We start from the raw sequence: 21,385 nt of genomic DNA, 5'->3' as shown, positions 1-21,385 counted from the left end.
ACATCATTTTCTTTAAATAAAATTTAAGTTTGTGTTTTTATTTCTTTTTTTTTTAATATATTATATCTTTTATATATATATTTGCTTAAGATAATTTTTCCTTTTGTTTAATTAAGGTACTAATAAGTTCGCTCAAGTGCATGCAAATAGACAACACAATTTTTTTTTTTTACACTAGGAGTTGATTTTTCTTGTTTTTAAAATAATTTATTTTTTTTATACTTCAGAAAAAAAAATCATTTATCTCTTTTTTAAAATTATACGAATTTTTTTAAAAGAAAATTTAACTAAATATAATTGAAAAGACTGGAAAAGTGTAATTTTTTTTTTTTTTAAATGTTGTATAATTTACAAATACAGGATTATACATAAAACTTAAATTTATATATAGCATTTATTTATATCTCCTTTGAGCAATATAATTTCATTATCTCTTTTAATTTTTCATTTTTAAATATTTAAATATATTTTTGAGAATCCTACTTATTTCTTTTATTTAAAAAGAATTTTTATTTTTTTAATGTATTAATAAAAATAGTGTAATTAAAATTTAATTGAAGTAACAATATTATGAAAAAAATGATTCTTTTTATTATTCTTTACTCAATTACAGAGGTTTTTATCTCTTCAATGTTATAGTTTCATTAAAAAAAATACAAATTGTCTCTTAATTTTATATTTATCACATAATAAATTGTAGATAAGAAAAAATATTTACTTCCACTTGAAACTAAATTGACACAAGTTTTATACATATATGTAACATACATACATATATGTGAAAATTGTAACGTTTCTTTAATTTTAATTTGTTAAAAAATTTCTATTAAAATGAAAAAAAAAAAAAAAAAATGTTTTCAAAAAATCTTGGAGAATATAAAATTATATTATTCCATGTGTAATTTTTTACTTCAGCAAATATATTTTTAAAATAATTCTATAATTAATAACAAATGAAGTAATTTGATTTCATATTTAATATATTTATGTTTTTTTTTTTTATTTTCAAAATGTTAAATTCTAAAAAAAAAATATATATAAACCTTAACAGATATAAATATTCTTTTGCAATAATATTTGTAAAATTAGAACAAAATAGAAATAATCTAATCAATAGTATTCTAATTTATTATAAGACTTCTAAATATTTATCTTATAATTAAATTTTAAGAAATAAAATAAAGTTAAATTAAGAATAACTTTTTTCTTTATTCAATTTAATGATGATATTTTATTATTTTCTATATGTTTTTTTGGAAAATTTCACTTACTAAAAATAAGTAGTATTAAATCATCAGCTTCCCAAATAAAGAAAAGCTAAATTTACCAGATATATACATGCAACAAAAAATTTTACAAAAAAAGTTGTATGGGAATAAAAATTCAATAATTTTTTTCAAAAATTAGGAATAAGTATTTTAATTTAATTTTCTTTTTCACTATTCAATGGTGTTATATATATTTATAATTCTTGTTCTCAAAAGTATGTTTCTAAGATTTATATTTTTTTTTTTTTTTATTTTTATTAAATTTTACAAATATATTCAAAAATAAATTTATTATTTATACATAAAATGTAAAGCTTAAAATTTAATAGTATATAGAAAAATTATTTAAAATTTTCTATTCATAATTTTTTATTTAAAAAATTTTCCTTTTTTTTTTTTTTAACTTCAAAATACATGAATCATATTCCTCATATAAAAGAGTTCTTTTTATTTTTATAACAAAAAAGAAAAATGAATTTAATTTAAATCTATATATTTAATTTTGTATAATTTTAACAATTTAATTCTTTCATGTTTTATTTTTCAAAAGGAAAAGTAAAAAAATTTATATTAATAAGTTTTTAGTTATTTCACAAGGATCCATTTAGTAAAAAAAAAATAGAAATCATGAAGAAAAAAAAGATTCATAATATTATAGAAATAAAAAATTTTTTTTTTTTTTAATTCTTTGTAATATATATATGTCTTATTTAGTATCTTGTTAATATTTTGATATTAAAGTTTAGGATTTATGCTGCTTTATGATGGGTAACGTGAATATTTTCATTGGTGGAAATTTCAGTTGATTCATTTAATATATTTTTTTTTATTATATTGTAAATATCTTATTATATGCCTATTTTTTGAAAATGGAAAATTTAATGATGTAAATTGTATTAATATTACAATTTTTTTTTTTTTTTTTTATTATATGCAATCTTCATTAGGTGTATATAAAAAAAAAAAAAAAAAAAAAAAAAAAAAAAAGAAAAAAAAAAAAAAATTTAAAAAAAGAAGGGTTAATATTATGAAAATATAAGTGAATAGAATTTAAAAATAAAATTTTGAATGTAACAGGTTTAAAAATATGCTTATTTTTATTTCTAACTACTATATTTTTCAAGGAATTTTATAGGTAAAACTGAAAATTTTTTTTTTATTGATTATTATATTTCTTTGATACATATCACTTGTCTATAGAAAAATATATTAATAACAAAATGGTATTATTTTAAAATAAAATTTCATATAAATTATTTTCATTTAAAGAAGTATAGATAATTATATAAGTAAAAGAATATGAAATAAAATAATGTAAGAAAATTAAATGTTTTTAAAAATTTTCATATTATTTATGTTGTCTCTTTTTATTTTATCAATTTAAAATATGAAAAATTAACTCATATTAAGTATATTATGTTGTAAAATTATATATATTATAAATTTATATATAATTTAATTTTAATTCTTTTTGTTTCTTCAAAAGTTGTAAATTTTTTCCTTTTCCTGAAGGTAATAATATCATTTATATATTCCTTAATAACATTGCTTAAGTCTTTTTTTCATCTCTATGTTTTATTATTATAATTATAATTATTATTATTATATATATTTTGATGTTTTTTAATAGGCTTAATTTTTTATATATCATTTGATAAATTTATAATAGCTTTTTATTTTCTATTTTTTTTATGTGACATTATATAGTTATATATTCATTTTTAAACATATTTAGTCTTTTTTTTTACTTATACTGAAAGCTCTATGAATTTTTTTTTTAATTTAATTCTATATTATATTTCTTCATCAATTAGACAAATTTTTTTAAATTAGTTTTATTGAATAAATTTTTAATGTTTCATTTTTATCATTTCTATAATTAGATAATAAAATTTTTATCGAATTTTTTAATATACTTTTTGGTTTTTTTTCTTTCTTTAGATAGTTTGATTTCAATAGAAATGCAATATTTATTATATTTTTTTTTGTGTGTTATATTAAAATGCTTTGTGAGTGGACAAGAATCTGCAACAAGTTTTTACAAATTTATTGATTCCACTGCATCTTCTACATATATCTCAGAAGAATCAGGAAGTTCACTTTATGATGCTAAAAGAGCAATTCAGAATAATCCTAATTATTGGTGTAGTTCAGGAAATCATTCAAAAGATGAAGAAATTACATGGATTGGATATTTAAATACAAAAGGATTTATTAAAGGAGTAAAAATTTCTTGGGAATATTGCCCAGAATTAGTAAAAATATCAGTGTCTGCAGATGGAGAAAATTTTAAAACTGTAATTCCATATAAAAGGATTTCTGGAAATGAGGCATCTTTTGAAGAGATATATTTTTTTAAAAAGTTAGAAGAAGTTATATCAATTAAAATAGGGTTAAAAAATCCTATTCACAAATATTTTGGTATAAGAGAAGTTAAGATTATTGGTGGAGGAAATCCATACTTTTTACTATTGTCAGGAATCACAAGTGAGAATGAAATGTGTTTACAGGTAGAGGAAGGATTAATAAATAATGATAACACTTCAGTAATTTTAGATTCTTGTATAAATGCTTTATCTAGCGGTGATGGAAGAGAATTATGGAAAACAAATTCAAACAATCAAATTATTAGCGCTTTTAGTGATCCCCCTAAATGTCTATCTGTTATTAATTTAGATAATTTGGAAAATAATAAAATAGTTTTATATGATTGTTTAAGAGCATTGGAAGATGGTGACGGAAAATCCAATTGGATTTTTGAGTCTAACTCACAAATAAGGTTACAAAAAAGTGGAGAATCTTTATGTATTTCTCAGAAAAATATTTATGGAAATGTACCAGGAATCCATGATATTCTTCTCAATTTGGATGTATCCATTGATTCTAATTCTATTTTAGATAATGATCACAATCCTGATAATACTATAGATGGAAATTTGAACAGTTATTGGGCTTCTGCAACATTTGCAGATAATTACGAACATTTGGTTTACTTAAATCTAGACTTAAATAAATTAGTAGAAATATCAAGAATAAAAATTTATTGGGAATATCCACCTTTGCATTATAATATAGAAGTTAGTTCCGATAATCAAAATTTTAAAGTGATTGTAGAAAATTTAGCTAACCCAAGTCATATAACTATAGACACATTAAAAAATATAGAAACAAGATATATTAAAATATCAATGATTAAACCTCATCCTAACCATGGAAAAATGGAAGATCAATTTTTATATGGAATAAGATCTATAGAAGTTCAAGCTAACAATTTAGAAACAGTCATTGAGTATTGTAGAGATGCTGCTAATTCGGATGATGCTAGAGATAAATATTTTGTAGAATACATTACAGAATTTGATAAAGACTTAACTAATAAATTAATTAATATTGAAGATGATGTATCGAAAAATGTAAATTCCATTAGTAACAACTTATCTAAGCTAGAAGAATTATTGCCAAGTATTGAAACATGCTTACAAGAAAAAAAAGGATATGATGAAGAATTAAAAGAATTTAAAGAAAAAGCAAATGAATTAAATGATAAACTTTCTTCTTTAGTATCAGTAAATTCAGTACACGATAATGATTTATTAAAATTAGGTATATTTCCTGGTGATTCTTCATCATATCCAGCTAGCGATTGCTCAGTAATAAAAAATCTTCAAGAAAATCCACAATCAGGATTTTATTGGATAAAAGCAAAGTGCTCATCTGAACCATTAAGGGTATACTGTGATATGACTTCCAGCACATCTATATATATATGGAATGGAAATCCTCCCAAATCCCCTGATCATCTGATAACAAATATTATAAATTCAGTTGATGATATAAGATATCATTGTGCTGAAGTAGGTTTAGAGCCATTGATTTTAAGATCAAGATCTCAATTAAATAGTTTAATATTAGCATTAAAAAAGATAGGATTTGTTTTAAATGGAAAAATTAATATTCCATTAGCTTATGATTATTCTTGCGATCATGGTAGCTGCAGTGGAAAGTTTCATGATTTATTGAATGGCAATATTGATTTAACAACTTTAATTTATTTAAAAACATCTGAATCACCTGACAGCACAAAAATTAGACAAACTGCAGGTATATCATATGATGATGGATCTTTTAAATTTTTCAATTTAGAAACATCAGATATATCTGCAATAGCCTGTTCGACAAATTCAACTGAGAATGATTCTGCATTACAATATTTGAGCATAAATTGTGAAACAACAGCACTAGAAGATTATTTTAATACAATTATAAATACCAATATTGTTGTCTTATGTCCAGTAGGTTGTGATAATGAAAAATTCCAAAACGCTGCAATATATGGCAGTAAAGGAGTATATTCTGATAATAGTTCTATTTGTAGAGCAGCAATACATTCTGATATAATAGATACTAAAGGAGGATTAGTTAATATTACAATTGAATCTGGATTAGATCATTATGATGGTTCAATAAATAATAATATAGAGTCTATTTCATTAAATAAAAACAAAAATGGATTACTTGATATAATCACTGAAGAAAACAATGAAAGCATTAAAGAAGAAAGTAGTATTTTTCATCATAGAACCATAAGGATTAATGAACTTACTGAAGATTGTCCCATGGATCTATTTCAATTTAATCAAACATCTTTCTTACAAAAGGAAAATTTAATGGAAAGAAAAGAAATAAGATATAATGATGAAGAAAATGTAGAAACTGTAAATCTTCATGAATTAATTTCTGTATTATTAAGCAACATTGATTCTATTCATGGAGTAGATCCATCCATAATTTCAAATATCCAAGATGAAACAGTAAGGATTTTAGAAAAAACTAAAAGAGAACTAAAACCAGCTGATGTATTATCTAAAAAACAAATTGAAGATGCTATAAACCTATACAATGTAACAGAAAATTTGACTTTGTATTTATATGAATTATCAGAAAAATATATATATGATTTAGAAAAATTAAAAGAACGTTTAGAGGAGCTAAAAAGAGCCCAAAAGGTTGCATATAATTTTGGTACTTTTAAATTAAATTATGAAACTATGAATTTTTCTACTCATTTCCGTATTTTTGATTCAAAATCTATGAAGAATAAACCTAGTACATGGGGATATACAGATACAAATATATTAGGTCATAAAAATAGCATTGGGCAAACGAAAAGTGTTTCAAACACAGAAATAGGTGAAGGATCTTATGCTAAATTAAAAGGGTTAAATTTTTATGACTCAGAAATAATAGTTAGCATGTTAAGTAGAGGAACTGGTTGCTTAGGTGTGGTATTTAGAGCTAAAGATGATTTTAATTTTTATTTATTTGACATATGTAATAGAGGTGTAAAAAGATTATCAAAAGTTGAAAATGGTAATGTTCACATTCTAAGAGAAAGTTTTGGAGAAGTTAATATAAATAATCAATGGAATAAATTCAAAATAATAACAAGTCATGGAAATATTGATATTTATGAAGTTAATGAAGATTTAGAAGAAGTTAAAATACTAAGTTCTTTAGATGAAAGGTTTCTTTCTGGTACAGTTGGTTTATATTCTCAAATTCACGGCCAGGGTTCCTTTTTTGATGATCTTGAAATTATAGCTCATCCATGTTTAGATTTGTTGAAAAAAAATAAAAATTCTGAAAATTCAATGAATAATTGCCCTTTTTACACGGAAAATTATATGAATACCAAGTTCCCATATATAATTATTAACGATATTGATTATAGTTGGAGATTTGAAACTGATAATGACAATCATTTATTGTGTTCAAGAAATATAAAAGATGATGTTTTAGATGATAATAGATACACTATAGGACTTTTAAAACAAAGAAAATGCACTGAAGGTTACTTTACATTTGATATCAATATTCCCAACAAAGATAATAATAATGAATCATATATATATGTTCTTTTTCATTATGAAAATGAACTTAATTATAATGCCCTTGAAATAAGATACGATAGTATTAGATTTTTTACAAGAAATAACAATAAAATAGAAGTTTTATCTGAGTTAAAAGACAATGAAAAAATAGAAAGGCTAAAAATGGAGAACGAATGGATAAATGTAAAATTGAACTTTTTAAAATCAAAATTTCATGTTATAATAAGTAGTAATGATTATCATTTAGAGCTAGATGCAGGTAGTTTTGATAAAAATATTATTCGTCCAGGAAATGTTGGTTTCTTAGTTTATAATCTTATTGAAGTCAAATTTGATTCAATCTTACTGTCTCCTCCGATATCAAAACAATATGAAAATTTTATTCAGGTTAAATCTAAAGCATGGGCATCATGTGAAGAATCCATACATGTATTAAATAGAAGATCTTCATGTGAGACAGATATATATCCAAATGAAACAAAAGAAAAGCATATTAATTGCATAAAGAATTTTTGTGAGGAATGTTGTTTACATCATACAAAATTGTTGGATAGTAATGAAAAGAAACAATGCGAAAAACATTGCAAAAAAAACGATCATTTAGCAGCAAAAATGCAAAAAGTTTTTGAAAAATTTTTAAATAAATGTGTTTCATTGGAAGAAAATAAAGATTATGAAAAGTGCAATTCTAACGATGGAATTTGCAGAAATAAAACATGTATGTTGTGCTGTAAAAAAAATGATCCTACTACTTCAAAAGAATTGAAGGGATTATCTGCGAATGAATCAAAAGACATACAAGAAAAAGAAATAATAGAATGCCAACTACAATGCAATCAGATATATACAACAAATAAATAAGTATTAAAAAAAAAAAAAAAAAAATTATTATATCTTGAATAAATTGTCATTTTCTCTTTTTTGAATAATTGAGTCTGTAATATTTATAGTAAGGATATTATATTATAAAATTAAATTATTTTTATTTTAATGAAAGTCCACAAGGAAAATGCAAAAAAAAAAAAAAAAAAAAATTTTTTATTTATTCTTTTTTTTTTATTATTTCCATAACTTTGATGTTACATAAACTTATTTTTTCAAATTTTTTTAGAAATTATATTTATTTATATACTTCAATATTATTAATAAAGTATACAAAAGAAGAAACACTATTAATTTACTTTGGACTGTTTAATTTTATTTTTTCATTACTTTTCTATATTTTAAGAACATTTTACTTATATATAAACATTTCTAAGCACTTTCAGCTATTATTTTTTGTTTATTTTTTATTTTCTATATATATATTAAACAATTTTTACTTTTACATATTTAGATAAAAATTTATTATTCGTTTGTTTTATTTTAATAAAACTTTTACAAAAAATAAAAGACTTATAAAAAAAAAAAACAAAGATATACTTAGATATATATAATGCATTAAAAATTGTATTCCTTAATATTTAACCATATAATAGTTTAATTTTAAATCACATAAAAAAGTACTTGTTAAATATATAATAAAAAAAAAAAAAAAAAAATTTATATATAGATAACAATAAGTAACAAATGGAAAAAAAAAAAATTTATATTTAAATAATAATAGTTTAATAAAAAAAATGAAAAAATATATATGCAACTACACATATTGCTAAACGGAATATTTTTTTTTAATGAAAGATAAAACATAGGAAAGGTTAAAAATATAATAAATTAAATAAAATAATTTATATATATATATATATATATTTAATAAATAATATAAAAAGGCTAAATTAAGTAAATATATTTTAATATAATCTTTAGGAGTTAAATTATTTAATTTTTTTTATTTTTTCTTATAATTCTTATTAATATTTCAATTTTATTTTATCTTTTTATATATGAATTATCATTTTTAATTATCTATATATTATACTGTTTTGTAATTTTATAAAAATGACATATAAATTATTTACTAAATAATTGAACAATATTAATTATTTGATTTCTAAATTTTATTTTATAATTTGTGACTTTTATTTAAAATATAAATACTACAATAATTTTAAAGGAAAGAATCTAACTTATGAGATTAATATATTGTACTTTGTATTTTTACTAAAAAATTTTCTATATTTAAGAGAAAAAAAAAAAAAAAAAAAAGAATTTTTAATTTTATAAAATTTAATTCCTATAAAAAGATTTTATAACTTTTACTATATTTGTTATTCAATATTTTTTTTCTTTTTTTCTCTTTATAAAATTCATTAAGATAAGAATTATATGTATAAAAAAAATTTTTTAGGTTTAAATTTTCATCATCAGATGATGATTCACAAGAATATTCAAAGTCATCATATAATTTATGTTCATATTTCAAAATATTTTCATTATTAAAGGAATTTTCATCATTATGTCGTTTTTTTATTATCTCTTTTTCTCCTTCATTATTCATGTGCAATTTATTTACAATTAAATCATTATTATTATGGCTAGATAATATATTATTATTAAAATATTCACAATTTTTGTTAATAGTATTTTCACAATTACTTTTCATTTCAAACATATATTCATTTTCCTTTTTTTTTTCATCGTTTATAGTAGTGTTGTTATTTTTTACTGAATATTTATTATCTTCGTAATTATAACATAATAAACTACTTTTTTCATGTTTTTTATTATTTGATAGATATGCTTTAAGTTTATCAGAAAAATGAGAATTATCTTTATCATCAGAGAGGATATTCGATAATTTTTTATCCAATGTAAAAATGTTATTTATGTGATATTTACCAACTCCTAATAAATAATTATCATTATAAACAATTTTATTGTTAAATTCAATAAAATCTTCCATATCTAAGCCAAAAATCCTTAAATCGTTAAAAGCTGAATAATATAAATCTTTCACATCTGTGTTATCTAAAATAGTATAAATATTCGGGAATATTTTAATGAATGTAGGAAAATTAGATTCTCCTATAAATTTTTTTACACTTTCTTTGTAATTTAAGAGGTTCATTGTTAGTTCTTCTTTTTCAATATTACATGTTATTGTTTCATTTAACATTTTATTTCTTTCATCAACAAATTTTCTTTTTTTTAAAATGTAATCTTTTATTTCATCATTAGTATCTTCTATGTGTTTTTTTTGACAAACATCGTCATTATCATTATTTAACTCACTGTGATTTTCATTTAAATTTTTATTATTTTTTGTAAGTGTGTTATTATCATGATTATTACATGGATACAATTTACTATTCTCTGTAGTATCTTTATTGTTCATATGATTTCTATCATCATTTTTACAATGAATATTATTTTCCGAATAATTAGATTTATTATAATTATTATGTTGTGTTTCATTTAATAACTTATTCTTTTTATATCTTTCACTAAAAATATTTGAAATATTAGGTAATTCCCTTTTTCTATTGGTTTTTGTTGATTGTATACTAACATCATCACTATCTGATAATAAATAATCATAATTTTTAATTTTTGAAAAGGTAGTATCTTCAAAGAAAATTTCACGTAGAGATTTATTTATATTTACATAATTGCATAAAATAGGATGATTACTTGTGTTATTAGATAACATTTTTATTAATAAGTGAAAAATATCATTTGATTTATCATGACTATCTTGTATTTTATTTATGATTGTGCTAAAATTTTCTTCTTCTATCATATTTTCTAAGTTCAAGTATGAACTGTTAATATTTTCATAAATGTTATTTACAAAATTAGGTGTAGATGATACATCTATATTATTAACGAAGTTATATATGTTTTCAACACCTTTTGATAAAATTTTACTGTTAATTCTTTTTTTTTTATTAGAAGCATTTATAATTTCGTTTGAGTTGTTAACATAATTGTTTTTTGAGTTAGCTATTAATTTAGATGGTCTACCTACCTTTCCATACTTTTTTGTTTTTTCATTTTTTTTTTTTTCTTTTAAATAGCTTTTTCTTACATTATTTGCGTTAGCATTAAATAAAGTATTATTTAAAATATTCTTATCTTTATGATAAAGAAAGTGAATGTTCATAAACTTTTTATGCATTTTAATGCTTATTTTTTTGTAATAATTTTCTAAATTTTCTGCTATTCTATGATATATAGTACTTTTATCATTATATGTGTAACAGTTATTTATAATTAAGTAAACATCCTTTTCAAAATCATTAAAATCATTATATTTAAAATTCTGGATTTTCTGTTTCATAGTTGTAAAATCCATTGGTTCTTTTATTACATTAAGATAATCAGGAACCAACTCTACATTAACTGGATACAAAAATACTCGTTTCTTATCAAAAGCTATAAGTTTATTCAACAAATTTATTAATATTTCATTTTTACCTTTCATTTCCTCTAGTTCGTCATATTTAATTTTATTTATACTCATTTTAAACAACTTAATAAAAAAAAAAAAAAAAAAGTTAACAAATGTTTATAATTAATAATTAATTTTTTAATATAAGAAAGTTTTTATATTTCAACTAAGTATTGTAATAATGATGCTTGTCAGTATTAACATGTGAAGAAATTAATAAACTGAAAAAACTTTTAATAAATTTCTCTTTGCATTTCTTCTTAATAAATTTAATAATGTAGTTTTAATGTATAATGCAATATTCATATAAAATAGAATAAAACAAAGTATATTAAAAAACCAAATAAAAATATTCAAAATAACTGTAAAATATCTAACAAATGCATTTTGCTATTTAATCCCTTAATTTTTTAAAAATTACAAATAATGTTTTATTTTTTTTTTTTTTTTTCCTTTGATTTTTTTGTTTTTTGCTTTTATGTTATGGTTTTTGTTTCTCCTTTTGTTTTTTTCTCTCAATATTTTTTTTAGTATATTCATATTTTCATTTATAAAAAAAAAAAAAAAAATAAAATTTTCATTTAATAATATTTATAATATTCCATTAATCGATATGAAAAAAAAAAAAAATGATCAAAAATTAAAAGAGATAAAATTAATTCTTAAAAATAAAATTAAAATACAAAAAAAAAAAAAAAAAAGCATAAAAATATGAAAGAAAAAAATTTCCTTAAAAATAAAAAAAAAAATTTCAAAAGGCAAATTTGTTTTGGTTAAACTACATCTTAAATAAATTGTATGTAAAAAAAATATATCTTGTAAAAAAAATAATGACGTTTTTACTGTATTTTTATTAAGCTAGTCTACTTTTGACAACATTTTCGTTTATTTTTTATAAGAAGATTTAATTTTTAAAGGAATTTATGAAATTTTTAATTACATTAGTATAACTTTAGACTATTTTAAAAATTCATAAAAATAAAATAGTTAATAGAATTTTTTTTATATTAATATTGTAATATTTATAACATTATTTAATACAATTTTCTTTAAAATTTATAAAAGGTTTATTTTTAAAAAAATTAATGTGCATAGTAGCTATAAAAAACATAAAAAGTCAAACATATAAATATATAAATTTTTATATTTACGTAAAAAATAAAAAAAAGAAGAAATATATATATATATATATATATATTAAAAATATTAATTAAAAAATAAAGAACAAGAAGAAAATAAAGAAAGGTAAGGTAATTTCAAAATTATTTAATGAAAATAAATCAGATGAATAATCATCCGATTCTGGTTCTTCTGTTAGTAGAATATTTTCTTTAAAATATATTTTTTTTGATAATAATGTTTCATTTTCTGTTTCTTCTGTACTTAAATTAATTATCATTATTCCATTCTTTATAGCGTTTTCATTTGAATAGGTACAGACACAAGAAAATTTCTTTTCTTTATCACTACTTATTTTAACATATCTTGGATTTTTTATATTAGTATTTTGATTAGTAGGTATAAAGTTTATGGGTTTTATTATATCATCTATATTTTGAATATTCATTTTTTCATCATACACATAATTAAAACATGAATAAGGACTGATTTTATAATCAGTAGAATTTTTTTTTGATGAACAAAAAAAACCAATAAAATCATACTGTTTAGCATGAATATTACAAATTAATATTTCTTCTTTAAAATTCTGTAAATCAAAATGATAAGAAAGAAATGATTCACTGTTATCACTAAAGTCACAGCCTAATATTTTTTTTTCATTTTTTTTTAAGATAATGTAATTTGCAACAGTATTATTTTTTTCATCTTTATACATACAAGTAATAGGCTCTTTAACGTAATAAGGAAGATAAAAAGAAGATCCATTATTTAAATTTTTTGAATAATCTATTATTGATCCCTGTAATGCATCTGTTATTTTCACATTCATGTAAGAATTATCAAAAGGAACCAAAACATTATAAAAATAATTAGTAGAGTTTTTAGATGTGAGGCAATCATTAGTTAAATTTGAGTTATAACTTGCAATTTCTGTACAACTAGAGAACATATGAAAATTTTTTATCCTACATATATACTCATTATAATTATCATTTAAATTAAAAAAAAAATTATTATATATATATATTTTTTTTTTTGTTTCTTCATTATCTAATTTATTATTTTTAGTTTCATTGACAAATAGCACCCCATTTATATGAATATTTAATTCTTTATTCATAAGTGCATTATCTAATAACTTTTCTTTTTTGTCCAATATTTCTGACAATTTTCTTTCATATATATATCTATTAAATGATTTTATTATATTNTTAATAATTTTAAAAATAAAAAAAAAAAAAAAAAGAATAAAAAAGGAGAGAATAAGAAAAAAAAAAAAAAAAAAAAAAAAATAAGAAATTCAAGCTTGATTTTGTATTAATATATAATGTGCAATTCATAGTTCAACGTTTCTTTTTTTTCTTTTTTTGCAATTCCTAATTAAGAAAAAAATGAAAAAAAAAATAAATATATATTTTTAAACATTTTAATATAAAAATTAAGAAAAGTAATTTTCCTTAGGAAATTTTAGATAATCTAAACTTAAAGCAACAGTGACAAAACGTTTTCTTAAAAAAAAGTTTTTTTTCTTTTTTTTTAAGATAATATAAAATTATAAGAAAAATGAAATAATGTATTCAAATTGCTTGTATATTAAGAAATATAAAAATGTGTGCACATAAAAAATTACTGTAATATTTATTTCCCTTAAAAATATATTATTGTACTTAGTAGAATTTTTATGAAATAACATAAAAAAATAAAATTAAAAAGAAATTAATTTCGTTAAATAAAAATTGATAATTTAAAAAAAAAAAAAAAAAAAGGTAAAAAAATTTGAATAAAATGTAAGGTATTTCCTTTTAACTTTTTTCATATCTAAAAAATTTCTTTTGTAACTTTTTTTTTTTTTTTTTTTTTTTTTTTTTAACATAAAATTTATATTCTTTTGTTTTTATAAAATTTATTTCTTTCTACAAATTATATAAATTTATTTTTAAAATGTTTTTATTTATTTAAAACATCTGTTTTATTATTTTTATTTTTTTATTTTTTTATTTTTTTTTTTTTAGTGTAAAGTATGATTGTACATCATTATAAATAATACATTTTTTTTTTTTTTTTTTCACTAACTAAAATTATTATAAAATAATGTACATTTTTTTTAATTTTTATTTCTATTTGTATTAGTTTGTTTAGTTTTATTTTTCGTATTTTCTTCTATTTTTTTTTTATTTTTTATTTTCATTATTATTATAATATCTTACTATTTCATATTAATTTATATTTATTCTTTTTTAATTTTTTAATAATGCCCAAATTTAATTTTTTTCCTAAAGTAAATTTGTTAGCTTATGTAAAAAAAATTAAAATAAAGTATAATCCTTGTTCTACTTATAATGACAACTGTAGAAAATTGATTCATCATATTGAAGCAAAACAAAAAAAAAATAAATTTCTTAATTTAGAATACACATTAGAACTAATAGAGTTAAAAAAAAAAAAAAAAATTAATTTAAAATAAAAAAATGTTATAAAAGTTATTTTCCTTATAATAATTTTAAAAATATTTTATTTTAATTTTTTTTTCTGCTTATAGTTATAATGAAGAACCATTAATTGAAATAGAAATGCAAAACTCTAAAGTTTTTAAGTAAATATTTTTATATTCTATTATTTTACTGTTTTTTTTAAATATATATTTTTCTTTGTTTTTTTTTTTTTTAGACTATATCTTATTTTGTATTACTATTTTATTATTAACATTTTTTTTTTTTTTTTTCGTTTTTTCTTAATATAATAAAATAATTTCTATAATTTTAGGTTTAACCCAGAGAACTATAATTTATTAGAAATACAGAGAGTAATTAATAATGATCAACAACAACGTAAAATACACAAAAAAAAAAAAAAAAAAAAAAAAAAAAATTTTTATAACAGTAAAACTAGTAAAGAAAACTCTATATCCTCTTTATTAATTTGTTTGTTCATTGATATATCTAAATTGCTGAACGATAGATTAGTAAATTGGATACACTCTAGTTTATTCATCATGCTATACGAATATTAATACACTGATCTATTAATTGATTGTTCAATGTTTTTGTTAGTATATGACAAACATATTAATAAAGAGAATGTGTACTTAACTATATTTAATTTAATTTTAATTTGAAAATCTTATTTTTAATAATTAACGTCAATTACAACATATTAGTTTATTATTTTTAAATTAATTTATACAACACTTCAGTGTATAATTTTTTTAACATTTCATCTTAAAAATAAGTATACACTCCATACCAACTAAACATTTCCCTCCTAAAAAAAAACATTCTTTTTTTAAGATTTAATTATTTTTTAAATAAAAGATAAAAAGAAAATAACAGAAAAAAAATATTATAATAATATATTTTTTTTTGAGTCAGTGTCATTTTCCAGTGAAAAAAACTTGACATTTTTCTTTTAAAATTGTAAATACATAAAAAATAAATAAATAAAAGAAGTTATTATTATTTATATTATTTTCTTTTTTTTTGTGTAATTACTTTTAGTACAAGCATTTATATATATATATATATATATATATATAAAAAAAAAAAAAAAAAAAAAAAAAAAAAAAAAAAAGACGGGAAACCCATATTAGAACAATTATTTTTAATAGCAACAAATAGCTTATTTTTTTAATAAATCATTTTAATTCATGGGTATGTTAAAATGATTATCTAAATGAAAGAAATATTGTTTCTAGTTTTAATTTTTTATATTTAAATATATTTTTTTTTTTTAATTTCTTCAAAAGAAAAAAATATTTAAGAAAAATTTATTCATTTGTAATGTTTTATTTTACTTATATAATACAGTTCAATTTTTTCTTTTTAAGATGCATGTAGTAGTATAATTTAATATTAACTTTATACAATTATTAATTAATTTCATATTAATAATAAGTATATATATTACTAGACCATGCATATATATAAAATTATAATTTTAATTTATAAATATCCTTAATGAAAGAAATATGATAATTTTTTTTAACAACTTTTTTAAAGGGTTATCTTTTTTTTCTGTTAAGATGGATTTGAATTTTGAAGAAAAGGTTATTCTTAAATAAAAAAAATTTTAAGAGTTTTTGTCTATAAATTTAATTCATGATATTAAAGTTAAATATTATTTTCTAAGAATAATTTTATATATATATATATATTCATTATTAATACTTAAATAAATGTTAAATAATATTTATTAACAGCGTTAATTATTTTAATTAAAGTGAAAGTGTCTATAGATGAGTTACTAATTTTTGAAAGGATGGAAAATAAAAATAATTGATGTGCAAAACATATACATATATGCACATATATAATTTCTAAGATTAATAGATACACAAGATATAATTATTTAAGATATATAATAAAATAAAAAATTAAAATTTAATAAAAGTAAATGTTTATCATTACAAAAAATAAGAAAAAAAAAATAAATAAACTATAACATGAAAATAGAATCATTTTTATTTTTTTTTTTTTTTGTTATTTATATTAATATAAATAAATGAATAGGCACAAAAAAAAAAAAAAAAAAACGGAAATTTAGCTTGCACAGCATAAAATATTTTTTTTCTAATTATTAATCTAATTATTATAGAAAAAAGGCTTATATTATTATTTATAAAGCACCTAGCTAATTACTTATTTTCCATACATATGTTACTTTTCTTTCTCAAAGAGGTTATTAATACCTTTTATTAATCAGTTAATAAACAAATAAATAAAGAACAATTAAAATGGTCTTTCCTATTTTTGTTTAATGGGAAAAATATTTTGTTATAAATAAGTAAATGTTGCATAATTGTTTTATTAACTGGATGTTAAGTGACTTTGCTGGATGTTTTATTAATTGGGTGTTCGGTGACTTTGCTAGAGTACTGGTTAATAAAAGGCTTCATTAACCTTTTTGATAATAAAAAGGACTAGCTATATGAAGAATACATAGTTGGTTGTGCATACGCGAAAAAAAAAAAAAAAAAAGAGAGATACGTAAGAAAAAAAAAATATTTTTTTTTTTTTTGAAATGATTGAATTAAGGAGAAGAAAAAGAATGGTAAAATAAAAATCGAGAGTAAGATTTAGTACCAATAAAAATGAGATCTTAAACAGATAAAAATATTTACGTAAAAGAGTTTAATTTCATAATATTTATATTTTTAATTTGTGAGAGAAAATTTTATACATATGACAATAAAATTTTCACATAATTAATATTCATATAATTAATTTGCATTTCTACTAATTGTTTATGTTTGTTAATTCAACAGCAATATATTTAAATTACTGAATATAACTCATAACAAATAATTAAATAAATTACAATTGAATAATAATCAATATTCAATAAGGATTTTTATTAAAGTAAATAAATTCCTATTGAAATCAAGGAATGCTGAACGAAGTAGAGCACTTGTTAATAAAAGGCTTCATTAACCTTTTTGCCTATAGAAGGACTAGCTATGTAGAGAATACGTAATTAGTTGAGATAACTAAAAAAAAAAAAAAAAAATTATTGGAATTTTTTTTTGAGAAATATTTCTTTTGAAAAAGATAAAGATAAAAAAAAAATAAAAAGATTGAATTTTTTTTTTTTTGGGAAGAGAGAGATTTTTTCTTAACANTCTAACATACTTGAGTATTTATAGGTAGGTCATTGAAAATATCTTTTTTTTTTTTTTTTTTTTTTTTTTTTAAAAAAAAAAAAAAAAAAAAATAAAATAAATAAATAAATAATATAAAATTAAATAATAATTATTGTATTATTAAAAATAAAATGGATCAGGTAAAACTCTTTTAGAAAATAACAAAGAAACATAGAATACAATAAAAATAAAAAAAAAAATAAATAATTTTGATTATATATTTATATAAAAAAGACAATTTTTATGAATAAAATTAGAAATAGGTATCTTTAAATGTAAATATATAAAAAAAAAAAAAAAAAAAAAAAGTAATAATAATAAAGATAATATCCATTAAAATATATTTAAAAAAAAAAAAATATTAAAATAAGGTATAATGGTTCGTGAAATTATATTTTTACACATTGGACAATGTGGAAATCAATTAGGGCATGAATTTTGGTCTGTAGTAATAAATGAACATTTACATAAAAAAAAAAATGAAAAAAAAGAAGTAGTAAGTAAAGAAAGTTTTATAAATGATTCTATGTCTTCCTTTTTTGAAAACATAAATGAAAATTGTAATTCAAAAGATAGAGAAAATTTAAAAGCACGAGCTATATTAATAGATACAGAAATGGGAGTAACAAATGAAATTATGAAAAGTCCTATTTCATTTTTATTTGATGAAAAAAATATTTTTACTCAACAATCTGGAGCAGGTAATAATTGGTCTCAAGGATATATGTATTATGGAAAAATTTATCAGAATTTAATTGATAATATTATTAGGAAAAATGTAGAAAAATGCGATTCTTTACAATCTTTTTATATTACATCATCATTAGGAGGAGGAACAGGTTCGGGTTTGGGTTCTTATATTTTAGAAATGCTAAATGACTCTTATAAAGAAGTAAAATTTAGTAATTGTGTATTTCCATCTGTCTGTGATGATGTAATAACATCACCATATAATAGTTTTTTTTCTTTAACAAAAATTCATGAATTTTCTAATTGTGTTTTACCGGTTTCAAATGATGCTCTGTTAAATATCTTAAATAGTAAGAAATTGAAGGAAAATGAAAATGATAAAAATAATTATTCAAAGATGAATAATATTGTGGCTAATGTAATTGTAAACCTTACAAGTTCTATGAGATTTGAGGGTTCTTTAAATGTAGATATAAATGAAATATGCACCAATTTAATTCCTTATCCCTTTTTTAACTTTTTATTGTCATCTTTAAGCCCTTGTATAGAAACAGAAAATACAAGAACTTTTAATCATTTATTTAAAAACGTATTAAATCATAATAATCAAATGCTTCTTGCAAACCCCAAGGATGGCTTAAGCTTATCTATGGCATTTTTAGTTAGGGGTAATGTTAATATTTCAGATATCACAAAAAATGTGTTGTTAATAAAAAAGAATTTAAATATCTTAAGATACAATAAGGATGCTACAAAAATAGGGTTATGTAATGTATCTCCATTAAACCAACCATATAGTTTATTATGTTTAAATAATTCATGTGAGATAAGGAATACATTTCTTCAAATATTAGAAAGATTTAATAAATTATTTAAAAGAAGGGCTCATTTGCATCATTACTTAGAATATTTAACTATGGATGATATTACTGAATTCAAAGAAAAAATACAAAATTTAATTTATGAATATAGTTATATTCAAAAGCATTCATTTTGTTCACCAAAATTTTTAAATAAATCAACTATTAATTTATTAGGATATGAAATTTGTGAGGAAAATGATATAAATAATAAGAATTCGAATTATCTTGATAATGGTTATCCTCATTATTTAAAATCTACATTAAAGGTTTACGATAAGTGTTCTAACTGGTTTGATTTTAAAAATAAACCAATTATTTAAAATAATTGGAATTTTTTTTTTTTTATTCGCATTATTATTACTTTAGGTATTTAATTTTTTTTTCTTTTTTTATTTAATTTTTTTTAATTTTGTATATTTAAATAATGAATTTTCTTTTTTTTTTTAATTTATTTTTTTTGTAATTTTCTTAATTTTTTTTTTTTTTTTTAGAGAAAAATAAAAAGTAAAAATATAGATTAGTTATATTTATTGATAATTAGTAAAATTTCTATTGAATAACAAAAAATTTATATACTGTAAATATGTTTTAAAAGGATTACACAATATATAAACTTTAAAACTTTTATAAATTATTAAAAAACTTATATTTTTTTTCATATGGTTTAGGAACAAAAAATATTATAACTTCTCAAAAGCTCATATAATAAAAATAAGTTTCTTTAATTTTCTAACTTTCAATAGGATACATAGAATTATAAATAACACCTTTTGAATAGTAAAGATATTAGAATAATGTAAATTAATTAAAATTATTATACATTGTTTACTAAATAATATATAAATATAAAAAAAATAGCATTAAATGTAGATATAAATGAAGATGGTAAATAATAGGAATACATGAAAATATTTTTTAGAAATACATTTGAATTAATCATGTAAACTATTTATAGATAAAATTTTTTTAGTAAAGTGTTATATTTATAGAAATGTTTAATTCACTAATTTTCAATGATGATATTATCTTAAGTAAAAAAAAAAAAAAAAAAAATATAATTTATTTCAAATATAAAGATATGTGTATTATTTTTAAAATTACATTAATGACAAGGCACATTCATATTCAGTTTTATTATGTTAATTTTTTTTTATAATAAAAGTAAAATATTTTTAGTATTAAATTAAACTAAAAAATGTAAAATTTTTTTTTTTTTTTTATAGTTATAAAATTCATTTTTTCAATGTTACAATGTGTAAATTTTTTACTTTATTTTTGTGGAAAATTAATGTTAATGTTCATTACATTATTTTAAAATATTAATTATGCTTGTAAATTATTTTTTTAATAGTATGAATATAAAATTTTTTTGTAACTTTTAAAATATATGTAATATTAAAAATATACTAATTACTCCAAAATTAATAATTGTGTTATAATTTTAAATAAATAATTATATAAAAAATATTTTTTTTTCATAACTATAATTTTATATGAATTTATAGAAATTTTGAAAAACGAATTTTTTATGTTAGTATTTGAAAAAAAATTTTTGTATTAGAAAATTTTTAAAATTATAATAAAAA

General features: G+C 18.8%; 5 protein-coding genes across 5 annotated transcripts, besides 1 other annotated feature; 3 read left to right on the top strand and 2 right to left on the bottom strand.

Annotated features, from left to right (window-relative positions):
• Nucleotides 1–3,229: 3,229 nt before the first annotated feature.
• On the top strand, nucleotides 3,230–8,020 carry PGAL8A_00195800 (LCCL domain-containing protein, putative; the record flags this gene model as incomplete). The annotated part of the gene is made up of 1 exon (XM_028670647.1): nucleotides 3,230–8,020. The coding sequence occupies one exon, from the start codon at nucleotides 3,230–3,232 to the stop codon at nucleotides 8,018–8,020; it is 4,791 nt and encodes a 1,596-aa protein (XP_028527378.1).
• A 1,312-nt stretch (nucleotides 8,021–9,332) lies between these two features.
• On the bottom strand, nucleotides 9,333–11,561 carry PGAL8A_00195700 (bromodomain protein, putative; the record flags this gene model as incomplete). Its single annotated transcript, XM_028670646.1, has 1 exon — nucleotides 9,333–11,561. The coding sequence occupies one exon, from the start codon at nucleotides 11,559–11,561 to the stop codon at nucleotides 9,333–9,335; it is 2,229 nt and encodes a 742-aa protein (XP_028527377.1).
• A 1,138-nt stretch (nucleotides 11,562–12,699) lies between these two features.
• PGAL8A_00195600 (transmission-blocking target antigen s230, putative) lies at nucleotides 12,700–13,731 on the bottom strand (the record flags this gene model as incomplete). Its single annotated transcript, XM_028670645.1, has 1 exon — nucleotides 12,700–13,731. One exon carries the CDS (start codon nucleotides 13,729–13,731, stop codon nucleotides 12,700–12,702), a length of 1,032 nt encoding a protein of 343 aa, XP_028527376.1.
• A 1,131-nt stretch (nucleotides 13,732–14,862) lies between these two features.
• Nucleotides 14,863–15,621, top strand: PGAL8A_00195500 (conserved Plasmodium protein, unknown function; the record flags this gene model as incomplete). The annotated part of the gene is made up of 3 exons (XM_028670642.1): nucleotides 14,863–15,041; nucleotides 15,151–15,204; nucleotides 15,375–15,621. 3 exons carry the CDS (start codon nucleotides 14,863–14,865, stop codon nucleotides 15,619–15,621), a joined length of 480 nt encoding a protein of 159 aa, XP_028527375.1.
• Nucleotides 15,622–17,471: 1,850 nt separating this feature from the next.
• Nucleotides 17,472–17,997: a repeat region.
• A 625-nt stretch (nucleotides 17,998–18,622) lies between these two features.
• PGAL8A_00195400 (tubulin epsilon chain, putative) lies at nucleotides 18,623–20,119 on the top strand (the record flags this gene model as incomplete). Its single annotated transcript, XM_028670641.1, has 1 exon — nucleotides 18,623–20,119. The coding sequence occupies one exon, from the start codon at nucleotides 18,623–18,625 to the stop codon at nucleotides 20,117–20,119; it is 1,497 nt and encodes a 498-aa protein (XP_028527374.1).
• Between the last annotated feature and the right edge of the window lie 1,266 nt (nucleotides 20,120–21,385).

The sequence above is a fragment of the Plasmodium gallinaceum genome (genome assembly GCF_900005855.1).
Source record: "Plasmodium gallinaceum strain 8A genome assembly, contig: PGAL8A_v1_76, whole genome shotgun sequence".
Taxonomy (NCBI): domain Eukaryota; phylum Apicomplexa; class Aconoidasida; order Haemosporida; family Plasmodiidae; genus Plasmodium; species Plasmodium gallinaceum.
This window is presented reverse-complemented; position numbering and strand designations above follow the sequence as displayed.